The sequence below is a fragment of the Mesoplodon bidens genome (genome assembly GCF_964165515.1).
Source record: "Mesoplodon bidens genome assembly, chromosome: 3".
NCBI classification, from domain to species: domain Eukaryota; kingdom Metazoa; phylum Chordata; class Mammalia; order Artiodactyla; family Ziphiidae; genus Mesoplodon; species Mesoplodon bidens.
The window spans coordinates 95166772-95192996 of NC_138178.1; the positions used below are offsets into that span (position 1 = coordinate 95166772).

Here is a 26225-nt window from a genome sequence, read left to right on the forward strand (position 1 = left end):
TGGAAGAAGGCAGTGGGAAGGATTTCCAATAACAGGACTTAGAGATAAAGGCAATTTTTAACAAAACAAAACAAGTTTCTTAAGAAACATGGTCTGTTAATTGTTTACACTATTCACAGGAAGAAGCCGCATGCATTTCACCAAGCTATTAACCCTAAATCGTGGATGGCCACACACTTTGTTCCACACAGGATGGCTTTGCTGTGGTAAAGGGGCAGTGCCAGGCAGGAAGACCCCAGATGGCCCAGGTCATGAGGTAACCTCCTATTACCACCTGGGGTCAAAGTATAACTGCCTACCCAGAGGAGTAAATTATTCTAATTGAAGGTCTAATTTCTTAGACTTCTGAAGAACAATCTATATAGTGAAAAGGGAAAAAAATTAAAGCATTTTCATAATTTTGTTAATTTAATGAATAATTATAATTTGCTTTAGAATAAAATCTTTACAAATGAAAAAAAGGTTTCACTTTGAGAAATCTTATTCTGTACTGCATATTTAAAAATTTCCTGGACTTCCCTGGCGGTCCAGTGGTTAAGACTCTGCGCTTCCACTGCAGGGGGCATGGGTTTCAACCCTGGTCGGGGAACTAAGATCCCCACATGCTGCACGGTGCACTCCCCCCCCAAAAAATAATAATAAAATGAAATTTTCCTAAGAGGGTAGATCTTATGCTAAGTGTTCTTATCACAAAATTAATAATAATAGTAATAATAAATAAGAGGGCAGGAAGAAACTTGGAGGTGATAGATATGTTTATGGCATAGATTGTGGTGATGCTTTCTTAGGTGTGTATGTACCTCTAAACTCCTCAGGTTATATACATTACATATGTAAAGTTTTTGTATGTTAAAAAAAGATAAAAGAGAAAAAAAGAAATTTTGTGGATTGCTTGTTAACACACTAATTAAATATACAGTCTTCTGGATTTACCTGAAGGGTCTGATTTAATCAAGTGATCTCCTGATGTATCATCTTGTTTGCCGTCAGCCTAAAAATTCAAGTAAGCCAAATAACAAATTAAAATGTTATATTATTCCACAGGAATGGATTATCATTTCTAAATGAAGACTGACTGAAAAATATTACACAGAAACCATAATAACTATAATAATGCTTTTTTGAGCTTTAATTTTTTTTTTAGTTTAGTTAGCCTACTAATGCAGGGCTCACTGGAAACCTCAATGAGATCAAGGAGAAGGGCAATTCACCGTAGAACTCCTTCGTGGCAGAACCCCCTGAAAACTTACCTAAACTAATTTATTTTCATATTTCAAATGCCAAAACAGAATCTATTTACTGGGAAGAGTAAAGGTATATTAATAACAACAAACTCACTTTCTAACTTTTCTAATTTTCCCACTGGGTCAATTTTTACTCTTCTTTCCTAGAGGCTGGTCACCAAATCTGTTCCACTGTCACTGCTAATACCTCTTAGGTAGCCTCACTTCTTCCACTACATCTGTGACAGTCCTGTTTCCCGCATTCCCTTAAATCATTATTTTTCTGACATCTCTCCACAGATTCCTATCACAAGCACTGCCATCAATAACAAGAGCTCTAATACTCGTAGACCCAGGCAATGTTCCAGGGCTTTAACTATATTCTTATTTTATCCTGGTGACAACTTTGAAGCTGGTACTTGTATTAGGCACATTTTATGGAAAGAATACTAAGAGGTTAAGTAAGTTGCCCAAGGATTCTAGCCCAGGGAAGTAGGCCTCCAGAGCCTGTGCTCTTATCTACCTCCCTACTATTACAGCATACAGATATCAAGTTACATTTGTTAGTTTGGGGATCAAATCCCCATAGAGCACCTCCTTGGTCTTAGCACTCTTCAAATTCCCCAGTGTTCTCGTCAGGACCATGTCCTTACTGTCCCCCTTCCATTTCCTCCCTCTCTGCTCCTTCTAACCTCACCTTCTATTTTAACCCCTGAGGTTTTTCTCACCATTAATCCAAATCCTAGTTTCTTTTTTTGACCACCCTTATAATTAACTGCATTTACCACAGATTTTGGTGCCTAATCTCTGGCTTATGATGTTAAGTAAAACTCTTCCCCCAGCACTCAAGGCCTGACACCTCCAAGAATCCCCAACCTTCAAGCATCTTCTCTCACTGCTCCCCTACACCTCATAGTTTCAATGAACCAGACAACATGCTGGCCTTCAACAATCATGTCTGCTTACCCCAGGGCCTTTGCTTATGCTGTTCTTTCTCTCGGGAACCCCCTACCCTGGTGTCACCATGCCCTGCCCTCAATCTCAGCCTACTGGACTCCCACCCTTCCTTTAAGGCTCATCTGAAATGCTGTTTTCTTTATACAGCCCTCCTTGATCCTCATAACCATATGCAAATTTTCTCCTGTTTTTAAGTCTTATATGACTATTTCTCTCACTTCACATTATTCTAGCTTTGTATGTTTAACAACTACTCTACAGTGTTGTGAAGAAGAGCATTAATACTTTCTGATTTATGTTGTCTAGAACTCATTCTTCTGATGTTTTACGGTTTTTGAGCCTTATTTCCTTAAGCTAACTAAAAGCCCATCAGGTGTAAAGCATCTAGCCCAGTGCCTGGCATGGTAGACCAAAACACCAAATTGTTTCATAAAGTATTTCATGCCTTTGACCTAAATATCCCCCACAAACTAATAATTTTATGTCTCTCAAGTGGAACGCACTCACTAAAACGTATTCACAATTTCAAAGCCTGCAGGATCGTTTGCAGCTGCCCCTGCAGACTTGTATACTTTCCTGGGGATTACACAGCAGAGTTCAGGGAACTCATAGTCATGAGAATGTTAGAAGACAGGATAATTAAGGCACATGGGTCCATTTTCAGGCACACTTGAATTAAAAAAATACTCACAGCAAAGGCTAGATGGTCTGTCGCTAAACCAAAATCACCTATTTTTACATGGTCATCAGAATCCAAAAAAATGTTGACAGGCTTCAAATCTCGGTGAATCATTCCCTGATGAAAAAGAACAAAGAAACCAACAATTTTTTTCCCAAACATAACTTATATCATACCTGTTTCCTCATTTGAAAGGCCAACCTAGTGATGAAAATTGGATGAGGTCTTCTCCTGCAGACCATGCTAGTCCAGGCTGTCTGACCTCCGCAATGTCTGGTCCAATCCAAATGGTTCCCTTTGGCATCCAAGACCCCTGTCTATCAGGTTCACAATGATCTTTCTCTCTACTGCATCACAAAACCCTTGCTCTGGTCAGGGAGATAGACACCATTTTCATTGCATCTTCTACTCCTTTCTTCAGGCTACCCGCCCTGCCCGGGCTTTTCTCCACTCATTGGAATTGTACCAATATTTACAAGTGCCAACTCATTCATGAAGACTTCCACAGTAATTCTAATAATTCAACTTTGCATTCCCAGCATACCAGGTAAGTGCTCAATGATTACTTGTTACGTGAACACTACTTTCTCCCCTTCCTAATAGCATCCTCATCATGCTTACTGTTTCCGGTACTATAATACAGGAAATAAATGTAATAAAAACACTTTATGGTGTGATCTCTCTTACTGTTACATGAAGGTAAATTTCGGCTCCCTCAAAAAAACAGTAAGTCCCTCTCAAGTATGGGGTTTGTCATACACTTGTGCCTTTCTCTATTTCTAGGTTTGGCACAGTGTTAGACACCCAACAAATGGTTGGCAGGTACTGAGCAGATTAGATGGCAAGGAAGACAGCGCACGGAGCATGGTTCTAGGACGCCAGGACGCTAGCACAGTAATAGAGTTCTAATGACCTTCATTAGAGCTCATTTTCATGTTCAACCTTGCAAATTCCACTTCCACCAAATCATTTATAAACTAGACATCTGTAAATTATAGTCCTGGCTTTTTAGTATAAATATGGTACAGTATAAATATTTTAAGGTTAAAGAAAATTGTGGCAAAGGAAAAAACGTATTTACACTAACACATTAGACAATCCCATTTTTAAAATGTAAGCAGTGTTTCATCTTGAAGCTAGGTCCATTAGCATTTACATGGTAATGACAATTTCTAGCTTTACAGTGACGTTTTATACATGCGGCAAACTATGTTAGTCTCATCTCTACCCTTGCTAGATGACTTTCTAATTTTCCCATGTTCCTAGGAAAGGTAGCACTGAGTCAGAATCACATATCTTGGCAGGTATTAATCACACTCTCACTTTATCTAAACCACTCAAGGAATCATCGTCATGTTCCATACATGTTCGATTATTTCCACCTAACCTGGAGGCTGGCAAACTTTTTCTGTAAAGGGCCAGATAGTAAATCTTTTAGGCTTTATGGGCCACACAGTCTCTGCCACAACTACTCAACTCCACAGTGGCAGCACAAGAACAGCCACAGGCAACACATAAACTGGTATGGCCCTGTTCCAATACAATGTTATTTATGGACACATTTGAATTTCATAGAATTTTCAGGTATCATGAAATATTACCCTTCTTTCAATTTTTTACAACCATTTAAAAATGTAAAGGCCAGTCTTAGCTCACAGGCTGAACAGAAGCAGGTAGGGATTTAGATTTGACCCATGGGCTATAGTTTGCTGACCCCTCTTCTATCCTTCAATGCTTTCTTTGAACTTTGATGCTTTACACTCGTCTTTTGATATGTTCTATTTCCTATAAAAATAGATTATTTCAACATACCCATAATTTTCCCTCTATTTTAGGTTTTCTCAAATCTCACAATATTTGATTTTGTCATAAATTTTAGGTAAACATAAGTTTTTCAGATATAAAATGTTGCAAAGCTTACTTTTTCATGGATATAAGCCAATCCATCCAGAATCTCTCGGAAAAGCCTCCAGAGCCTGACGGTGTCTCGATATAGTCCCTGGTCAATTGTGTCACGTAAAGTGCTCTTTTCACAGTACTCCATCTATGGACAAGAACAAACCAGGCAGGATTTGATGATATAGAGTTTCAATTAAGGAGGACAATGGCAATTAATGTAATCCCCCATTTTGAAACGTGTACCATGGATTTTAAATACTTATGGAAAAGACTTATTTTTTTAATTAAAAAAAGAAACCAACAGTATTAAAAAAAATGGGAAGAAAGATGCATAATCTTAGCACCCCAACAAAATCATTTACATTTTTTATATTATTGTTCATTAAAAAAATAAGACTTTAAAATCCTTGTCACATATAATATGAAAACACTTAGAATTAAGTAAAATTTTATTTTTTGTTTTACAAGATTGTTTCCAAACCCAAATTTCCAAGAAGGGCTAATTAATAATCCAATGATGTCATTAGCCTTTCTCATTTGCATGTTAAATTAATGACAATGACCTTCAAGTCTAGAGTAAAACATTGTAAATATCAAAACATTTAAGAAGGGGTTCATCTCATCCTTCTTAAGTGTATTAATCTATCAGAAAACAATGCAATATCATTTAAACCTTAGAGCAACATGCAGCATTTGATTTATGAAACTAGCCTATGTTTCAAACCAGTGCCACAGTTGAGATTTCTCATGAAGAAGGACTTTCTTGTTTTCAAAGAGAAGAACATGTCATTTTAAATGAGAGGAATATCCTCTCATGCTCAGAATAACATCTACAAACTCTGACTCATCCTCCAGGCCTCCCACACCAAGATCCTACCACACCTCACGTACCTCTGCTAGGTATTTCTGTCTCACTGTAACTGTTTACAGCGTAATGGCATATAGTAGATACTCAACAGTTAGCGGTTTGGGGGACAAATGCTTTATCATGTGTGTAAGTGGTTTATGTTTAGGGAAAACCTAAAACCCGCTGCAACCCCAGGAAAGCAACCACCTAACTAGACTCTTTTGAAACGTTACACTTGTCTGAGGGCTCCTTCTTGGGCATAGTACTATATTTCACATTTAAAGATCTGCCTCCTTGCAGATGTGACTGAAAACACTAATAATGACTCACGGTCCTGTTCACTTGGGCCAGAGGCAAGTTTCCCGCTTTGGTTTGTGGCTGCTCCTCTGCTGGCTGAGCTCACCACTGTCCAGAATGCGCCCCTCGGGAGTGTGAGCAGGACAAAGCCTATAAGCTTCCCTTTAGCAATGCCTCACTGGAACTGGTTCTCCTGTCCCTCAGGGGTTCCAGGACAAGCCATTTTCCTAAAACCAGGTGGGTGTTTCTTCTATACACACGAGGATGTATGTGCCTCGTACCTTGCTTGTCCAGATTTAACTTGTTAGACAAAGTAGAGTTTCTGTACATGCACAGTCTAGCGTTTATGGAACTCAGGTGGGTTCTAATTACTTCACGCATGTTATTTCGTTTATTCTTCACAAGCCATTGAGGTAACTGCTACTGTTTAATTTATAGGTGGGGAACCTGGGACATAGAATGCTGAAGAACCACGCCTGAGCTCACAAAGCTGTGACCGGTGGATCCAGGATGTGAACTTACACAGCCTAAGTAAGTCCAGAGCTGGAACCACTGCCCTGTGCCATCTCCTGCTACGGTACAGGAGAGCATGGGTTCAAGGCAGGGGGAAAGGGCCTCCGTGCTATAATCCTCTCTGGCCAATTAATCTTTGGCAGTGCGGTGAGCCCTCTTTGCTCACTCTCTTGCTCTCATCTCCCAAAACCTACTTGCTAGCATACTACTGGGAGTTGCCGTGTCACTGAGCTGCATGCCAGGGCCTCACCTGGATGTAGAGGTAGTGCACAGCCTCAGTGGTTGCCGGTGGCTCACTTTCATGGCAACTGTTCTTTCCATTGCAATCTTCATCCTAACCCAAGAGGAACACACGAGAGCTCAAAATGAGGCTGAAATGAAACAAGATCATCACCACCACCAAGTCTTTTGTTCCTGCCCCTACAGCATACATAGCTATCCTGCTGCCTTAGAGGGAAGGTGAGTGAGCAGAACAACCACCACTGTCCTTTAGATGCTTACAGCATTTAAAAGGCAATTTTGCCAATACCAGAATCTAATGCACAGTTTACAGGTCTGTTACTGTACAGAACAATGATGGGGACAACAGGAAACAGGTGGGTATTAAAGGTAATCCACAGAAAGGCTCGAAGTCAATTCCTTCTCACCACTTGCTATCTTTCTACGGATAAGAAGGGTAGAATGTATACAGGCTAATATTTTAAGGCTTCAGTTTTATTGGAATGCCTACCTTTGATGGTAGGCTTACTTTGGAAACAGAAGATGAGAAATCCATCTTTAGCTAAAACAATTTAAATGTGATCACATTACCGGACGGCACACTGCCCTCGGCTACAGCACTGAAGAACCACCACCCAGCTGCCACTTAGGGTGACCGATCCTCTACACTACTTTTCCACACGGTTAGTCTGCCAGTCCTCTACAGCTGTTTTTCTAACTCATGTCCCTTAAAAAAAAATTGTTTCTTCTTCTAATAGACATATTTAAATACTCCCTCCTACCCCCAAGTATGGGAAAGCATTAGGTAGCATTTGACTGTTTGCATTTTTTGTGTGGAAACATTTTTTCAACATTTTATCTTTATTGATGGAAAAAGACTGCTCTGGAAACAATCAAATTCTACTTTTTTTTTTTTTTTTTGGCCACACCGCGTGGCTTGTGGGATCTTAGTTCAATCAGGGATTGAACCAGGGCCCTCTGTAGTGAAACCTCGGAGTCCTAACCACTGGACAGCCAGGGAATTCCCTCAATTCTACTCTTGAATCATTTATTTATTCTGGGGATTATCTGTACAAGATTGTTAATCTCTTAGAGGTTTCTACCCATCAATTAGAATGCCCATGGGATATCTCCCTTAATTGAGAAAAACCAGAATTGTAAATTTGGTGCCCCCATAATAATTATATGCATAACTAATGCTAAAACCAAAGCAGTTAGTTTAGACTACTTATGCTATTATTCCTTAAACTTCCTCAGGGGTTAAGGGGATTTTAATAGAAAAGGGAAGTACTTTTAAAAAATGCTGGGACTTCCCTGCCAATCCAATGGTTAAGACTCCGTATTTCCACTGCAGGGGGCACAGATTCGATCCCTGGCTGGGGAACTAAGATCCTGCATACTGCGCGGTGCAGCCAAAAAAAAAAGTGCTGGCTAAAGCATTCAAACCTCATTCAAACCAATTTAACTGCTTATCTAAGACAGTCTATGTGTAGACTTTTTAAATCTGCTATGAATGCACCCTGCTTGTAATTATATTTTTATTCCTGGTAATAAAGTCACTGCATCCAATCCCCAGCTGTAGAAGGTTTCTCTAGCAATAACTGACAGCCCTGGAAATTACAAAGCTTCACACCAACTCCAAGCCATCAGCACTGAGGGGCTCTGCTGGCCTGGATGCAGGAATATACAGAATTGAGTGGGGTCCAAGGCTTAGAGTAGTGTTTCTCAAACCTTTCAGACCATGTTGTATTTTATATTACACCTAATACATATACTCATAAGAGACAAGTTCTACAAACAGAGTTTACCTTTACTAGTGTGATACATTTTGGTATTCTTTACTCTTCTCTACAGCATTAAAAATAAAATGAAGCTGGTTGTAATCCTTGAAACTGATTTCATAACCCATTACAGGATCATAACCCACAGTGTTAAAACACTGTTCCAGAGGATGGTTTATGAGAGTAAGTCATCAAGATTAATTGATGTGAGAGAGGCCTACATAACTCCACAATGAGGCTGTTTAGTTACTCAATTAATTTGCATTCAACCCTCATCCCCAGCCACGTTTCCTAAAATCCTCTAGGAAGTGGTTTTCACTAAAAGCAAAATAAAACAAAAAAACCCAGTATGTCAATTTATTCTTCTCTTTTTATTATGTGGATAAATTAAGACCTACAAGTAACCCTATGAGTAGCATATTTTAAAAAATCATGTTTTAAAATCGACAGTTTCTATATCTGCATATCAGATTAAGGCTTTACTATTTTACCTGAGGTTTATAACATCAAACATTTGCTTATGTAGCCATCCCATGATGAATAAAAAGGTGTAACTTCTATTTATATATTTACCTGATTCTGACTTTTACTGTTCTCATCTTCATTGTCAAAGATGATATCACTGTCAGAATCTGAAGCAGGTCTTAAAAAGAGAAAGAGAGAAAGACTAAAGAAACCAAATCCCCTGTTACAATTCAATAGCTCAGAGTTACTATAAACTGTATCCAAATGGATACAATGAAATAAAACCATGAATGTAAATGACCAGGGTGGATTCTGAGATGCGTTAAACTTTATTAATATTAATTAATTAATTAATTAATTAATAGCTGTGTTGGGTTCGTTTCTGTGCGAGGGCTTTCTCTAGTTGTGGCAAGCGGGGGCCACTCTTCATCGCAGTGCGCGGGCCTCTCACTATCATGGCCTCTCTTGTTGTGGAGCACAGGCTCCAGACGCGCAGGCTCAGTAATTGTGGCCCATGGGTCTAGTTGCTCCGTGGCATGTGGGATCTTCCCAGACCAGGGCTCGAATCCGTGTCCCCTGCATTGGCAGGCAGATTCTCAACCACTGCGCCACCAGGGAAGCCCTGAGATACGTTAAACTTTAAACTTTATTTTAGGATCATAATTACTGGTTTGGTAACCCTTTTTTTTTTATTTTTATTTTTTTGCGGTACACGGGCCTCTCACTGTTGTGGTCTCTCCCGTTGCGGAGCGCAGGCTCAGCGGCCATTGCTCACGGGCCTAGCCACTCCGCGACATGTGGGATCTTCCCGGACCGGGGCACGAACCCGTGTCCCCTGCATCGGCAGGCGGACTCTCAACCACTGCGCCACCAGGGAAGCCCTGGTAACCCTTTTTAGAACTGCAGTAGGTCCTATGTCAAGACTCCAAATTAGTTCCTTTATGTTCCACAGAGTCGGAAGCCCTTATCTAAAAAGAACACTCTTTTAAAAATCCTATTAAATGTATTAAGAGGAGGGGCTGGAAGAAGTTTCTATTTTTCCATCCTCCAGGGCTTGGATTTTGGAGATCTCTTGAAGATATTAGAGGGAAAAAACCCTTGGACTGAATTTGGTTACTCTCTAAAAATGAGTTTCATATACGTGTATTTCATCATGGTACACAGGACTGGATTTCTAACCAAGTCCCTCCCCTTCCCCCGGCCTGGGCTTGGCGGGGATGAGCCAGCAGCAACCGGGAACTCTTACAGGAAGGACTGTGAGAAGACGCCGTCGTGCTCCTCGTCGTCATCCTCGTCGCTGCTGGAGTCCGGGCCGGCGGCGGGGAAGCGGGCGCTGGCCGAGCGCTCAGCAGATGTGCTCCACTCCACAGAGCTGCTGAGGATGGGCGGCGGAGCGGCCGCCTCCACGCTGCCCGGGCCGTCCGTGTCGCTGTCGCCGACGGGTGGCCGGGGCAAGGCTCGCCCGTCCAGGGCCTGGGGCCCCGCGTCCGGGGGCGGCGTCGCGGGGCCCGCCGGCCGCTCGTGCCTCTCGATCCAGGCGTTGTAGTAGCGCACGATGTTCTCGTGGTGCAGGCGCGACAGCAGCGTCACCTCGCCCTTGATCCTGCGGAAGTGCCTGCTGGCCGGGTTGATGGGGATGCGCTTCACCGCGTAGCAGCAGCCGTCCAGCTTGTTCTGCACCTGCCGCGCGAAGGAGAAAGGAGAGGGGTCCGGCAGGTCAGCCACTCCAAACCCTGTACCGACTGGCATTCCTACGGTGTCAGCCCATCCCCTCCCAAGGAGAACCCCGAGTTCTGAATCAGAACCCACAGCTACAATCGAGGACCACGTGTCTGAAGTTCTTAAGCTGAAGAAAGTCGTGACTGCCAAAAACAGAAAACATTTCACCCCGAGCTAAATGTATAGAGCCTGCTAAGAGACTCTGGGGAAAACATAATCTCCATTTTAATCATTCATTTTATTGACAATTATATTCCTGCTTTTCCAATATCACATCTGCTATCTAAATTTCCAAGTAAACCTTGTTGCTTTTTTAACCTTGTTTTTAAAAATTTATTTTCCAAACTCAGTGTAAATTTTTAGAAGGTGATTTTAGTTTCTCTCCACTTGTTTTTTTAAAGTCACTAAACACAAACTAAGCAACAGTTTTAACAGACCTGCATGCAAATTCTAATTCTCAACTTATAAAGAACTTGGGCAAATGACTTAATTTCCTTGAAACTCGATTTTTTAATCTACAAAATGGCATTTATGCCACTTCCCTTACCTCAAAGGCGACTGTGAGGATTAAATGAAATGATGTGAGTAAAGCACCTGTATCAAGGTGTCACACAGAAAGGTGTTCAGTAAATAAAGTAATTGGCATTAACACAATTACTGCCCATCAATTTTGTTACTAATATTGAAGATTTACAACTGATGTTATGTAAGGAAACTAGAACAATACAATTAAGAATAAAAGAAAAACACAAGTAAAATACAAGAAAATGTTCAAAGGCCAAATCTCTGTATTTTACATAGAGGCATCCTTATCCCAGGCAGTTCTGCTATGCAATTGGGTTGACTGAAGTATTTTTTATAAAATTTTGTTTTCTGAACCTTCCAGTTCCAACCATGCAGGGCAACTGAAGTGATGGAAATTAACAACTTGCCCATCGCAGAGGGAGAAACTAGTTGGTTACAAAAGAGAGCATCATTCTCTTATTTGGCTCATAGGCTTCTATGCCAAAAACTACTTTTAGGAATGAGAAAGGAATACTATAAAAATGAGTTTCAGATTATCTTTTTTGGGGTACAGAAATAGTGGTACAAAGTACATTTCTGAGTAAAACAGGTGTCAGTCTGAATGCTGGCTGAAATGTCTTAGTGATGTATGTGACCTCAGGCAAATGACATAACTTCTCTGAGCATCGGTTCCCTCATCTGCAAAATGGGATAATACCTATTTCTAAGAATGTCATGAGGTTAGAAGACAAGGTTCATGAGCCACCTGGCAAACAGTCTCAAATAGGAAATGTGCTCCAAAAAAATGACAGCCCTGTGTTCTTTTACTGCCACGTTAATAGAGTGGAGGACTGTGGGAAGTTTTGGCATTGTCTTTCAACCTCATGTCTCAGTACATATCACATATAATATTGTAACCAAGCAGGACCCTATGGGGCCTTCCCGGGACAAATCGCCCACCATGTCCTCTGCCTGTGTCTTGTTTGTAGAAAAGCTTTAGTCTCCCAGGCCTCCCGAGTCACAAAAGGCTGCTCAATAATGACTGAAAGAATGTGAACATGCAGTGATAAAAAAATAGCAGTTGGGCCAGGAGAATTGGTAACAATTTAAAAAGTGAATCAGCCATATAACAGTCACAGAATCTTTAGTTCTTTCCTGAAGGACATAGATAACATGCCTGATGCACGTTCCTGAGTTGCTTTACAGATACTAAAACTAAAACCTCCACCAGATAGAAGAATCTAACTGCATGATGAGCATGAGCATGTAGCCCCCAGACCGGCTGGAACCGGTCTGGTTCCAGTTAACATCTTAACTGATGATGTTAAGCCCCGTGACACCACCCTCTTACCTCACCATCACCCAATCAGAGAATGGTACATGAGCTGATCATGCACCCTGCAACTTTCTCCCTCGCCTTGCCTTTAAAAATGCTTCCCTGGAATCCACTGGGGAGTTTGGGTCTCTTGGTTATTAGCTGCCCTTACTCCTTGCTTGGTGCCTGCAATAAATGCTGCACTTTCCTCTACCAAATCCTAGTGTCAGTAAGTTGGCTTTACTGTGAGTGGGTGAGCTGACCCAATTTTTGTTTGGTAACACTATGTGTCACTGAGTGGGGTGTGGGGCTTGCTACACTAGAACTCCTAGGAATTCATTTATTAAAATGCAAAGGTGCATTAACAGTAATGGGTCCAATTGCTAATGAAATTCCAGATCTCTGAGGAGATGGCCCTACCTTAACCTGAAAATAGAGATGGGGTGTGAGGACTGTTGGGTTCTCACAGGGAGAAACCACAGGAAAAACATGGGGGATTAAGTTACTAAGATGTTTTTGTTATATGAGCTTACTAATCAGTTTTAAGTACTTGAAAGGAAATGAAGCTTGATCATGTTTGGAATTCAAGAATCTAAAATATAAAGAAGTTAAATGAGTTGATCAAAATTACAGTGTGAGTTAAAGGGATAATATAAACTTTAATCATCCACGCCTCTTAAAGATAAGTATGGTTACCTGATCAGGATATCTGTCTGCCCAAAATAGATCTATTTAATCACCTAAACGTAATATCTATACTTTCAAGAAGAAAGTTGAAAATTTCCCATGATATTACGGCTTTCTTTTGGAAAACCTGCTTAAGTTTGTCTTTCTGTAGAAAAACTAATGTAATTCTTTTTTCAATGTAAAAGGTCTTCCACAGTGATATAGGTAATGCTTCCTAATAATACTCTCAGAATCCTAAACAGACTCATGCCCTATTGATGGTGTGCTACTTTCCTATGGGTAGGGTGACATATCTCATTTGGATTTGATAACAGTAATCTGGGACCCTTAAATTCAAACAAAATACTTAAATTACACAAAAAGAGTTGAAAACTCTCTCTTAAGGGGCAGATGATAATAAAAGTTGCCGAAATAGCCTGGAATAAGGAAGGGAAGACCTAACAGCAGCACACCTTAATAATGCATCATGGAGCAGCTTCAAGATGGTGGAAGAGTAAGATGTGGAGATCACCATCCTCCCCACAAATACATCAGAAATACATCTACATGTGGAACAACTCCTACAGAATACCTACTGAACGCGGGCAGAAGACCTCAGACCTCCCAAAAGGCAAGAAACTCCCCACGTACCTGGGTAGGGCAAAAGAAAAAACAGACAAAAGAATGGGGACGGAACCTGCACCAGTGGGAGGGAGCTGTGAAGGAGGAAAGGTTTCCACACACTAGGAAGGCCTTTCCCGGGCGGAGACTGCGGGTGGCGGCGGGGGGAAGCTTTGGAGCCACGGAGGATATCGCAGCAACAGTGCTGCGGAGGGCAAAGCCGAGAGATTCCCGCACAGAGGATCGGTGCCGACCAGCACTCACCAGCCCGAGAGGCTTGTCTGCTCGCCCAAAGGGGCGGGCGGGGCTGGGAGCTGAGGCTCGGGCTTGGTCGGATTCCAGAGAGAGGACTGGGGTTGGCTGCACGCACACAGCCTGAAGGGGGCTAGTGCGCCACAGCTAGCCCGGAGGGAGTCCGGGAAAAAGTCTGGAGCTGCTGAAGAGACAAGAGACTTTTTCTTGCCTCTTTGTTTCCTGGTGCGCAAGGAGAGGGGATTAGGAGCACCGCTTAAAGGAGCTCCAGAGACGGGGGCGAGCCGCGGCTAACAGCCTGGACCGCAGAGACGGGCATGAGACGCTAAGGCTGCTGCTGCAGCCACGAAGAACCCTGTGTGCAAGCACAGGTCATTATCCACACCTCCCCTCCTGGGAGCCTGTGCAGCCCACCACGGCCAGGGTCCCGTGACCCAGGGACAACTTCCCCGGGAGAACACACGGCACGCCTCAGGCTGCTGCAATGTCATACTGGCCTCTCGCCCCGCACTCTGTAACCCTCCCTACCCCCCGGCCTGAGTCAGCCAGAGCCCCCGAATCAGCTGCTCCTTTAACCCCGTCCCGTCTGAGAGAAGAACAGACGCCCTCAGGTGACCTACATGCAGAGGCAGGTCCAAATCCAAAGCTGAACCCCAGGAGCTGTGCGAACAAAGAAGAGAAAGGGAAATCTCTCCCAGCAGCCTCAGGAGCAGCAGATTAAATCTCCACAATCAACTTGATGTACCCTGCACCTCTGGAAAACGTGAATAGACAATGAATCATCCCAAATTGAGGAGGTGGACTTTGGGAGCAACGATATATATATATTTTTCCCTTTTTCTCTTTTTGTGAGTGTGTATGTGTATGCTTCTGTGTGTGATTTTGTCTGTATAGCTTTGCTTTTACCATTTCTCCTAGGGTTCGGTCTGTCTGGGTTTTTTTTTAGTATACTTTTTAGTGCTTGTTATCATTGGTGGATTTGTTTTGTGCTTTGGTTGCTCTCTTCTTTTTCTTTCTTTTATTACTTAAAAAACATTTTTTTAAATAATTAATTTTTATTTTAATAACTTTTAAATTTAATTTTATCTTCTTTCTTTCTTTTTTTTTCTCCCTTTTATTCTGAGCCGTGTGGATGACAAGCTCTTGGTGCTCCAGCCAGGTGTCAGGGCTGTGCCTCTGAGGTGGGAGAGCCAACTTCAGGACATTTGTCCACAAGAGACCACCCAGCTCCAAACAGTCAAAATCTCCCAGAGATCTCCATCTCAACGCCAAGACCCAGCTCCACTCAACGACCAGCAAGCTATAGTGCTGGACACCCTATGCCAAACAACTAGCAACACAGGAACACAGCCCCATCCATTAGCAGAGAGGCTTCCTAAAATCATAATACAGCCACAGACACCCCAAAACACAACACCAGATGTCGACCTGCCCACCGGAAAGACAAGATCCAGCCTCATCCACCAGAACACAGGCACTAGTGCCCTCCACCAGCAAGCCTACACAACCCACTGAACCAGCCTTAGCCACTGGGGGCAGACACCAAAAACAACAGGAACTATGAAGGTGCAGCCTGTGAAAAGGAGACCCCAAACACAGTAAGTTAAGCAAAATGAGAAGACAGCGAAACACACAGCAGATGAAGGAGGAAGGTAAAAACCCACGAGACCTAACAAATGAAGAGGAAATAGGCAGTCTACCTGAAAAAGAATTCAGAATAATGATAGTAAAGATGATCCAAAATCTTGGAAATAGAATGGAGAAAATAAAAGAAACGTTTAACAAGGACCTAGAAGAACTAAAGAGCAAATAAACAGTGATGAACAACACAATAAATGAAATTAAAAATTCTCTAGATGGGATCAATAGCAGAATAACTGAGGCAAAAGAACGGATAAGTGACCTGGAAGAGAAAATAGTGGAAATAACTACTACAGGGCAGAATAAAGAAAAAAGAATGAAAAGAATTGAGGACAGTCTCAGAGACCTCTGGGACAACATTAAACGCATCAACATTCGAATTATAGGGGTCCCAGAAGAAGAAGAGAAAAAGAAAGATACTGAGAAAATATTTGAAGAGATTATAGTTGAAAACTTCCCTAATATGGGAAAGGAAATAGTTAAGTCCAGGAAGCACAGAGAGTCCCATACAGGATAAATCCAAGGAGAAACACACCAAGACACATATTAATCAAACTATCAAAAATTAAATAAAAAGAAAAAATATTAAAAGCAGCAAGGGAAAAACAACAAATAACATACAAGGGAATCTCCATAAGGTTAACAGCTGATCTTTCAGCAGAAACTCTGCAAGCCAGAAGGGAATGGCAGGACATATTTAAAGTGATGAAGGGGAAAAACCTACAACCAAGATTACCCAGCAAGGATCTCATTCAGATTTGATGGAGAAATTAAAACCTTTACAGACAAGCAAAAGCTAAGAGAATTCAGCACCACCAAGCCAGCTTTACAACAAATGCTAAAGGAACTTCTCTAGGTAGGAAACACAAGAGAAGGGAAAGACCTACAATAACAAACCCAAAACAATTAAGAAAATGGTAATAGGAACATACATATCAATAATTACCTTAAATGTAAATGGATTAAATGCTCCAACCAAAAGACATAGACTGGCTGAATGGATACAAAAACAAGATCCATATATATGCTGTCTACAAGAGACCCACTTCAGACCTAGGGACACATACAGACTGAAAGTGAGGGGATGGAAAAAGATATTCCATGCAAATGGAAATCAAAAGAAAGCTGGAGTAGCAATTCTCATATCAGAAAAAATGACTTTGAAACAAAGACTATTACAAGAGACAAAGAAGGACACTACATAATGATCAAGGGATCAATCTAAGAAGAAGATATAACAATTGTAAATATTTATGCACCCAACATAGGAGTACCTCAATACATAAGGCAAATACTAACAGCCATAAAAGGGGAAATCGGGGGCTTCCCTGGTGGCGCAGTGGTTGAGAGTCCGTCTGCCGATGCAGGGGACACGGGTTCGTGCCCAGGTCCGGGAAGATCCCACATGCCGCGGAGCGGCTGCGCCTGTGAGCCATGGCCGCTAAGCCTGCGCGTCCAGAGCCTGTGCTCCGCAACGGGAAAGGCCACAACAGTGAGAGGCCCGCGTACCGCAAAAAAAAAAAAAAAAAAAAAAGGGGGAAATTGACAGTAACACAATCATAGTAGGGGACTTAAACACCCCACTTTCACCAATGGACAGATCATCGAAAATGAAAATAAATAAAGAAAAACAAGCTGTAAATGATACATTAAACAAGGTGGACTTAATTGATATTTATAGGACATTCCATCCAAAAACAACAGAATACACTTTCTTCTCAAGTGCTCATGGAACATTCTCCAGGATAGATCATATCTTGGGTCACAAGTCAAGCCTTGGTAAATTGAAGAAAAATGAAATCGTATCAAGTATCTTTTCTGACCACAATGCTATGAGACTAGATATCAATTACAGGAAAAAAATCTGTAACAAATAGAAACACATGGAGACTAAATAATACACTACATAATAACCAAGAGATCACTGAAGAAATCAAAGAGGAAATAAAAAAATACCTAGAAACAAATGACAATGAAAACACGATGACCCAAAACCTATGGGATGCAGCAAAAGCAGTTCTAAGAGGGAAGTTTACAGCAATACAATCCTACCTTAAGAAACAAGAAACACTTCAAATAAACAACCTAATCTTACACCTAAAGCAATCAGAGAAAGAAGAACAAAAAACCCCCAAAGTTAGCAGAAGGAAAGAAATCATAAAGATCAGATCAGAAATAAATGAAAAAGAAATGAAGGAAACGATAGGAAAGATCAATAAAACTAAAAGCTGGTTCTTTGAGAAGATAAACAAAATTGATAAGCTTTTAGCCAGACTCATCAAGAAAAAAAGGGAGAAGACTCAAATCAATAGAATTAGCAATGAAAAAGGAGAAGTAACAACTGACACTGCAGAAATACACAGGGTCATGAGAGATTACTACAAGCAGCTATATGCCAATAAAATGGACAACCTGGAAGAAATGGACAAATTCTTAGAAATGCACAACCTTTCAAGACTGAACCAGGAAGAAATAGAAAATATGAAGAGGCCAATCACAAGCACTGAAATTGAAACTGTGATTAAAAATCTTCCAACAAACAAAAGCCTAGAAACAGATGGCTTTAAAGGTGAATTCTATCAAACATTTAGAGAAGAGCTAACACCTATCCTTCTCAAACTCTTCCAAAATACAGCAGAGGGAGGAACACTCCCAAACTCATTTTACGAGGCCACCACCACCCTGATACCAAAACCAGACAAAGATGTCACAAAGAGAGAAAACTACAGGCCAATATCACTTATGAACACAGATGCAAAAATCCTCAACAAAATACTAGCAAACAGAATCCAACAGCACATTAAAGGATCATACACCATGGTCAAGTGGGGTTTATCCCAGGAATGTAAGGATTCTTCAATATAAGCAAATCAATCAATGTGATACACCGTATTAACAAATTGAAGGAGAAAAACCATATGATCATCTCAATAGATGCAGAGAAAGCTTTCGACAAAATTCAACACCCATTTATGATAAAAACCTCCAGAAAGTAGGCATAGAGGGAACTTACCTCAACATAATAAAGGCCATATATAACAAACCCATAGCCAACATCGTTCTCAATGGTGAAAAACTGAAACCATTTCCACTAGGATCAGGAACAAGACAAGGTTGCCCACTGTCACCACTATTATTCAACATAGTTTTGGAAGTTTTAGCCACGGTGATCAGAGAAGAAAAAGAAATAAAAGGAATCCAAATCAGAAAAGAAGAAGTAAAGCTGTCATTGTTTGCAGATGACATGATACTATACATAGAGAATTCTAAAGATGCTACCAGAGATGGACCTAGAGCCTGTCATACAGAGTGAAGTAAGTCAGAAAGAGAAAGACAAATACTGTATGCTGACACATATATATGGAACTTAAGAAAAAAAAATGTCATGAAGAACATAGGGGTAAGACAGGAATAAAGACACAGACCTACTAGAGAATGGACTTGAGGATATGGGGAGGGGAAGGGTAAGCTGTGACAAAGCGAAAGTGAGGCATGGACATATATATAGTACCAAATGTAAGGTAGATAGATAGTGGGAAGCAGCCGCATAGCACAGGGAGATCAGCCCGGTGCTTTGTGACCGCCTGGAGGGGTGGGATAGGGAGGGTGGGAGGGAGGGAGATGCAAGAGGGAAGGGATGTGGGAACAGATGTATATGTATGACTGATTCACTTTGTTATAAAGCAGAAACTAATAAAAAAAAATGGGCAGAAGACCTAAATAGACATTTCTCCAAAGAAGATATACAGATTGCCAACAAACACATGAAAGAATGCTCAACATCATTAATCATTAGAGAAATGCAAATCAAAACTACGATGAGATATCATCTCACACTGGTCAGAATGGCCATCATCAAAAAATCTACAAACAATAAATGCTGGAGAGGGTGTGGGGAAAAGGGAAGAACCCTCTTGCACTGTTGGTGGGAATGTAAACTGATACAGCCACTATGGAGAACAGTATGGAGGTTCCTTAAAAAACTAAAAATAGAACTACCATACGACTCAGCAATCCCACTGCTGGGCATATACCCTGAGAAAACTATAATCCAGAAAGAGTCATGTACCACAGTGTTCATTGCAGCTCTATTTACAATAGCCAGGACATGGAAGCAACCTAAGTGTCCATCAACAGATGAATGGATAAGAAAGATGTGGCACATATATACAATGGAATATTACTCAGCCAGAAAAAGAAATGATATTGAGTTATTTGTAGTGAGGTGGATGGACTTAGAGACTGTCATACAGAGTGAAGTAAGTCAGAAAGAGAAAAACAAATACCGTGTGCTAACACATATATATGGAATCTAAAAAACAAACAAAAAAATGGTCATGAAGAACCTAGGGCAAGACGGGAATAAAGATGCAGACCTACTAGAGAATGGACTTGAGGATACAGGGAGGGGGAAGGGTAAGATGCGACAAAGTGAGAGAGTGGCATGGACACGTATACACTACCAAATGTAAAACCGATAGCTAGTGGGAAGCAGCTGCATAGCACAGGGAGATCAGCTTGGTGCTTTGTGACCACCTGGAGGGGTGGGATAGAGAGGGTGGGAGGGAGGGAGATGCAAGAGGGAAGAGATATGGGGTATATGTATATGTATAACTGATTCACTCTGTTATAAAGCAGAAACTAACACACAATTGTAAAGCAGTTATACTCCAATAAAGATGTTAAAAAAATTTTTTTAAATCCTTACAAAGAAACAAACAACGACAAAATAACACATCACTAGTTTTCCATCTCAGTAATAGCTCGAAAATAAAAGCCATCAAGACCATCTGGGGCCATTTCTCAGTTTGAATTCCATCTCAGTTCTAACCCTGTAACCCTCTTAGCTACAGCAACTGTAAAAGCAAATGGGAGAAAAAGAGAACAATTTTCTTTCTAAACCAAAGCATACAAAAACGTTCTTCATGCAGAGGTCGTGACTCAACTTGAAGCGCAGTTATAATCATGTGGTTTTCACGTTAACACACTACATCAAGCAAGGGAAGAGGAATGATGTGTTCTAGTGTAACTTTAAATAAAGCCTTTAACTCCACGAAGGGGAAGATGATTATTGTTTCAAATGGTCATATTCACTTCCCTCCCTACTCTCAAAATAGAAGTCCTTAAGTATGCAGAAATGGAACAGGAAGAGCTTTAAAAGGGACTGGCGACAACTCTGTATCGCACCTTGATGACAGCTCCAAAAGCTCCTTTGCCAAGAAGCTGTAATTCTTCAAACTCAATGAAGTAGCGGGAAAACTGTCTCTGTGTCTCACTGAAGAAGGCAGCACTGTGTAGTTGGTTGCTAGGAATAACAGTCTCCACGTAATCTTGTCCTCCAGAATCTGAGATAAAACAAAAGGTAAGAGGCAACTGAGGCTTTAAAAACAGAGGAAGAGCTGCAACATCCAATGACAATGCAAACACAGGAGGAAAGGGCCCCAACCAAGGAGTTTTAAAAAGTACCTCTTACCTGGCAGACTCTTTAATACTTTCCTCACCTTGTCCTCCTTAAAGTAGGTAGAAATATACAGTTAGCCCAAGTTTACAGGTAGGGGTAACTGAGAGTAAAGAAATGACCGAATGACAGAGCCAGAAGCCAAACCCAGGTTTCTTGATCATTCCAGTCTCTGTTGAGGCTCCTGCATCTGCTACTTGAGTAACAGCAGGGAAATCTAGTTCCAAGGCAGTAATAAGGGTGACATGATGAGAAGGTTTACCCCACACTAAGAGGCTCCACCACCAGACACTCCATCAGAAGAGGCGGGAAAAACCAGGATGGCAAAACACTTCCATGTATACAGGACACTGAATGAATGGATTTATGTATAGCTCAGCATAAAACGGATAAAATAAATGATCCATGCAGTCCTTTCCAGTCTTAGGTTTACGTATACCTTCAAAATAATTTATGTTAAATACGCTATCAGAAAAGAACGGTAACAGACTCACCTTCGGGACTTTGTTCCAGTAAAGGTATTTTTGGCTGAGGATTTATAAAGCTGTGTTTTAACAGCTGCTGAGGACTCCATCTTTCCTTGTCATCTAAGCAGACACACCTCAGTGAGAGGAAAAAAGAATCTCAGTGATGCACAAAATAAATGCTAAACTAATTAATCCAAGGCTTTTAACTATGGGTTTATTTTTAAAAGCTACACATTAGAGAATTCATGTTACTATGGGCCAAAATGTGCTCATAAGTGAATTTAATAAACATTCTTGCAGGATTTACATGCTGAGCACCAGGCTGCATATAAGTGGGGGAATTAAAAAAAAAAGTACAGTCTCTAGAGGCAAGAAGACTGATGCTCATGGAACAATATTTTTAAAAGTCTAGGATAAGATAGCACAAGTAGGTCATGAATTTTCACTCCCACTAACAGCTTAATGAATTGCCATGCTAAGCTAAGCGTTTTTGGGGAACAGTCATAAATAAAAGTTCCCAAAGGAAAAGCAAATCAGATAGCTGATGCAGGGCCTGGGCCCAATATGATAAACTTTAGATGAAGCCTGCTCATCACAGTTGGAAGTATGTTGGTAACAATTAAGAACAACTTCTTAAAAGCCCTACATTTTATCACCTAGTTTCTTTTAATTATCATTCCTTGAGCCTACTAACTTTCTGTTTAATGTTCTAACAAACAATTTTTTTAATGAATGAAAACAAGCCATACCTTTAACCCAGTGTTTTTCAAAGTGGGGTCCCTGACCAGCAGCATCAGTATCACCTGGGAATTTGTTAGAAATACAAATTCTCCACCCCAGTCCTAGTACATCAGCAACTCTGGGGTTTTTTGCAGTAATCTGTGCTTTAACAAGTTCTCCAGGTGGTTTCAATACACAAGAAAGTCTGAGAATCACTGTTCTAACTAATCTAATAAGTTGGTTGGCTTTCATAACAATGACCGAAGTAGCACCTGACCCTAATTATAAAAAGGTATTTAAAACAATCAACCATCACTGTGAACTATGAACTTAAATGTACACCTATAAATTGGTGACAGCAACTATCATAAAGGGTAACATTTAATTTTTTCATGTCACAGCACTAAAAAGTAAAGCACTCCTAATTTCATACTTTGAGAGGGCAAGAAAAGACTGCAATAAAAGCATTTGTATAAGATACTGTATTTTCCCCTAAATTTAAAATTAATTTTTATTTATTTTAACATCTTTATTGGAGTATAATTGCTTTACAATGGTGTGTTAGTTTCTGCTTTATAACAAAGTGAGGGAGGAGCTTCAAGATGGAGGAAGAGTAAGACGCGGAGATCACCTTCCTCGCCACAGATACATCAGAAATACATCTACACGTGGAACAACTCCTACAGAACACCTACTGAACGCTGGCAGAAGACCTCAGACCTCCCAAAAGGCAAGAAACTCCCCACGTACCTGGGTAGGGCAAAAGAAAAAAGAATAAATAGAGACAAAGAATAGGGACGGGACCTGCACCAGTGGGAGGGAGCCGTGAAGGAGGAAAGGTTTCCACACACTAGAAGCCCCTTCGCGGGCGGAGACTGCGGGTGGTGGCAGGGGAAAGCTTCGGAGTCACGGAGGAGAGCGCAGCAACAGGGGTGCGGAAGGCAAACCGGAGAGATTCCCGCACAGAGAATCGGTGCCGACCGGCACTCACCAGCCCAAAAGGCTTGTCTGCTCGGCCACCGGGGCGGGCGGGGCTGGGAGCTGAGGCTAGGGCTTCGGTCGGATCCCAGGGAGAGGACTGGGGTTGGCGGCGTGAACACAGCTTGAAGGGGCTGGTGTGCCACAGCTAGCCAGGAGGGAGTCTGGGAAAAGGTCTGGAACTGCTGGAGAGGCAAGAGACTTTTTCTTCCCTCTTTGTTTTGTGCTGCGTGAGGAGAGGGGATAAAGAGCGCTGCTTAAAGGAGCTCCAGAGACGGGCGCGGGCTGCGGCTAACAGCGCGGACCCCAGAGCCGGGCATGAGACGCTAGGGCTGCTGCTGCCGCCACCAAGAAGCCTGTGTGCGAGCACAGGTCACTATCCACACCTCCCCTCCCGAGACCCTGTGCGGCCCGCCACGGCCAGGGTCCCGGGATCCAGGGACAACTTTCCCGGGAGAACCGCACGGCGCGCCTCCGGCTGGTGCAACGTCACGCCGGCCTCTGCCGCCGCAGGCTCGCCCCGCATCCGTACCGCTCCCTCCCCCGGGCCTGAGTGAGCCAGAGCCCCCGAATCAGCGGCTCCTTTAACCCCATCCTGTCTGAGCGAAGAACAGACGCCCTCAGGCGACCTACATGCAGAGGAGGGTCCAAATCCAAACCTGAACCCCGGGAGCTGTTCGAACAAAGAAGAGAAAGGGAAATCTCTCCCAGCAGCCTCGGGAGCAGCGGATTAAATCTCCACAGTCAACCTGATGTACCTGCAACTGTGGAATACCTAAATAGACAACGAATCATCCCAAATTGAGGAGGCGGACTTTGGGAGCAAAGATATATTATTTTTTCCCCTTTTTCTCTTTTTGTGAGTGTGTATGTGTATGCTTCTGTGTGTGATTTTTGTCTGTATAGCTTTGCTTTCACCATTTGTCCTAGGGGTCTGTCCATCCGTTTTTTTGTTTTTTTTTTACTTTTTAATTTTTTTTCTTATTTTTTATTTTAATAACTTTATTTTATTTTATCCTTTCTTTCTTTCTTTCTATTTTTTCTCTCTTTTATTCTGAGGTGTGTGGATGAAAGGCTCTTGGTGCTCCAGCCAGGAGTCAGTGCTGTGCCACTGAGGTGGGAGAGCCAACTTCAGGGCACTGGTCCACAAGAGACCTCCCAGCTCCACGTAATATCAAACTGCGAAAATCTCCCAGAGATCTCCGTCTCAACACCAACACCCAGCTTCACTCAACGACCAGCAAGCTACAGTGTTGGACACCCTATGCCAAACAACTAGCAAGACAGGAACACAGCCCCATCCATTAGCAGAGAGGCTGCCTAAAATCATAATAAAGCCACAGACACCCCCAAACACACCACCAGACGTGGACCTGCCCACCAGAAAGACAAGATCCAGCCTCATCCACCAGAACACAAGCACTAGTCCTCTTCACCAGGAAGCCTACACAACCCACTGAACCAACCTTAGCCACTGGGGACAGACACCAAAAACAACGGGAACTACGAACCTGCAGCCTGCGAAAAGGAGACCCCAAACACAGTAAGTTAAGCAAAATGAGAAGACAGAAAAACACACAGCAGATGAAGGAGCAAGGTAAAAACCCACCAGACCTAATAAATGAAGAGGAAATAGGCAGTCTACCTGAAAAAGAATTCAGAATGATAGTAAAGATGATCCAAAAGCTTGGAAATAGAATAGACAAAATAGAAGAAACGTTTAACAAGGACCTAGAAGAACTAAAGAGCAAGCAAAGTGAATAAGCTATACCTATACATATATCCCTATATCTCCTCCCTCTTGCGTCTCCCTCCCTTCCTCCCTATCCCACCCCATTACGTGGTCACAAAGCATGAGCTGCTCTCCGTGTGCTATGCGGCTGCTTCCCACTAGCTATCTATTTTACATTTGGTAGTGTATATATGTCCATGCCACTCTCTCACTTCGCCCCAGCTTACCCTTCCCCCTCCCCGTGTCCTCAAGTCCATTCTCTACATCTGCGTCTTTATTCCTGTCCTGCCCCTAGGTTCTTCATAACCATTTTTTAAAATTAATTTTTAATTACATCAGTAACACATGAATACTTTCTCATTCCAAATATTAAAACACTACTGGTAAGGATAAAGTCTTGGACAAACGTCCAAGCAAAAGATAAAGTTTTAATTTGTGGATACTGATTTTTTAAAAATGACATCATCCTGTACATATTATTCTTCAACTTGCTTTTTTCATTTGACCACATACAAGGTTCTCCACCCAATTCTACTGAGGGGAGGGGCTGTTTCTCCACACCAACAGGCAATTCCCCAACACCAGTTGGGTGTCATATGTTCAACTCAATTCTGACACTATCTACCTGGAGAGAGCATCAGATCACACAGGTTAAGGGCTCAGTCTTATGAGACTGTCCTCCCCATCCCCACTTGGGACACCAATAGCAAGTCCAGGCTGTGACCGGAGATTCCGACGACCTTCTCCCTGGGTTCAATTAATTTGCTAGAGCAGTTCATAGAACTCAAAAACATTTTACTCACTAGGTTACCAGCTTAATGTAAAGGGCTATAACTCAGAAACAGCCAGACGGAAGAGATGCATAGGGGTATGTGGGAAGAGCCTTGGAGCTTTCTTGCCCTCTCTGGGCCGCCACCTACCCAGCACCTCCATGTGTTCACCAACCCGGAAGCTCTCTGAACCCTGTCCTTTTTGGCTTTTAATGGAGGCTTCACTACAAAGGCATGATTGATTAACTCACTGGCCACTGGTGATCATTCAACCTCCAGCCCCTCCCCTCTCCACAGAGGATGGGGGTGGGACTGACAGTTCCAAACCCCTTAATCACGTGGTTGGTTCTCCTGGCAACCAGCCCCATCCTTAGGTACTTTCCAAAAGCCACCTCATTAATATAACAAGAGACAACTTTGCCGTTCTCCCCATTTTTCAGAGGAGGAAACTCAGGGTAGGGAGTTTAAGTCACTCGCCAGAAGGGGTAAACGTGGGATATGA

The 26225-nt window shown here is 42.0% G+C and overlaps 1 protein-coding gene across 2 annotated transcripts in view; it reads right to left on the reverse strand.

Annotated features, from left to right (window-relative positions):
• EIF2AK4 (eukaryotic translation initiation factor 2 alpha kinase 4) overlaps positions 1-26225 on the reverse strand; it is a 112630-nt gene that overhangs the window by 43182 nt on the left and 43223 nt on the right. For both annotated transcript variants that reach the window (XM_081230198.1, XM_081230199.1), the window contains 8 exons: positions 21551-21657; positions 20786-20943; positions 10127-10560; positions 8989-9058; positions 6666-6749; positions 4781-4903; positions 2872-2976; positions 934-991 (listed from right to left, as the gene is read on the reverse strand). In XM_081230198.1, the coding sequence (XP_081086324.1) occupies positions 934-991; positions 2872-2976; positions 4781-4903; positions 6666-6749; positions 8989-9058; positions 10127-10560; positions 20786-20943; positions 21551-21657 (1139 nt within the window). The remainder of the gene's footprint in view (positions 1-933; positions 992-2871; positions 2977-4780; positions 4904-6665; positions 6750-8988; positions 9059-10126; positions 10561-20785; positions 20944-21550; positions 21658-26225) is intronic.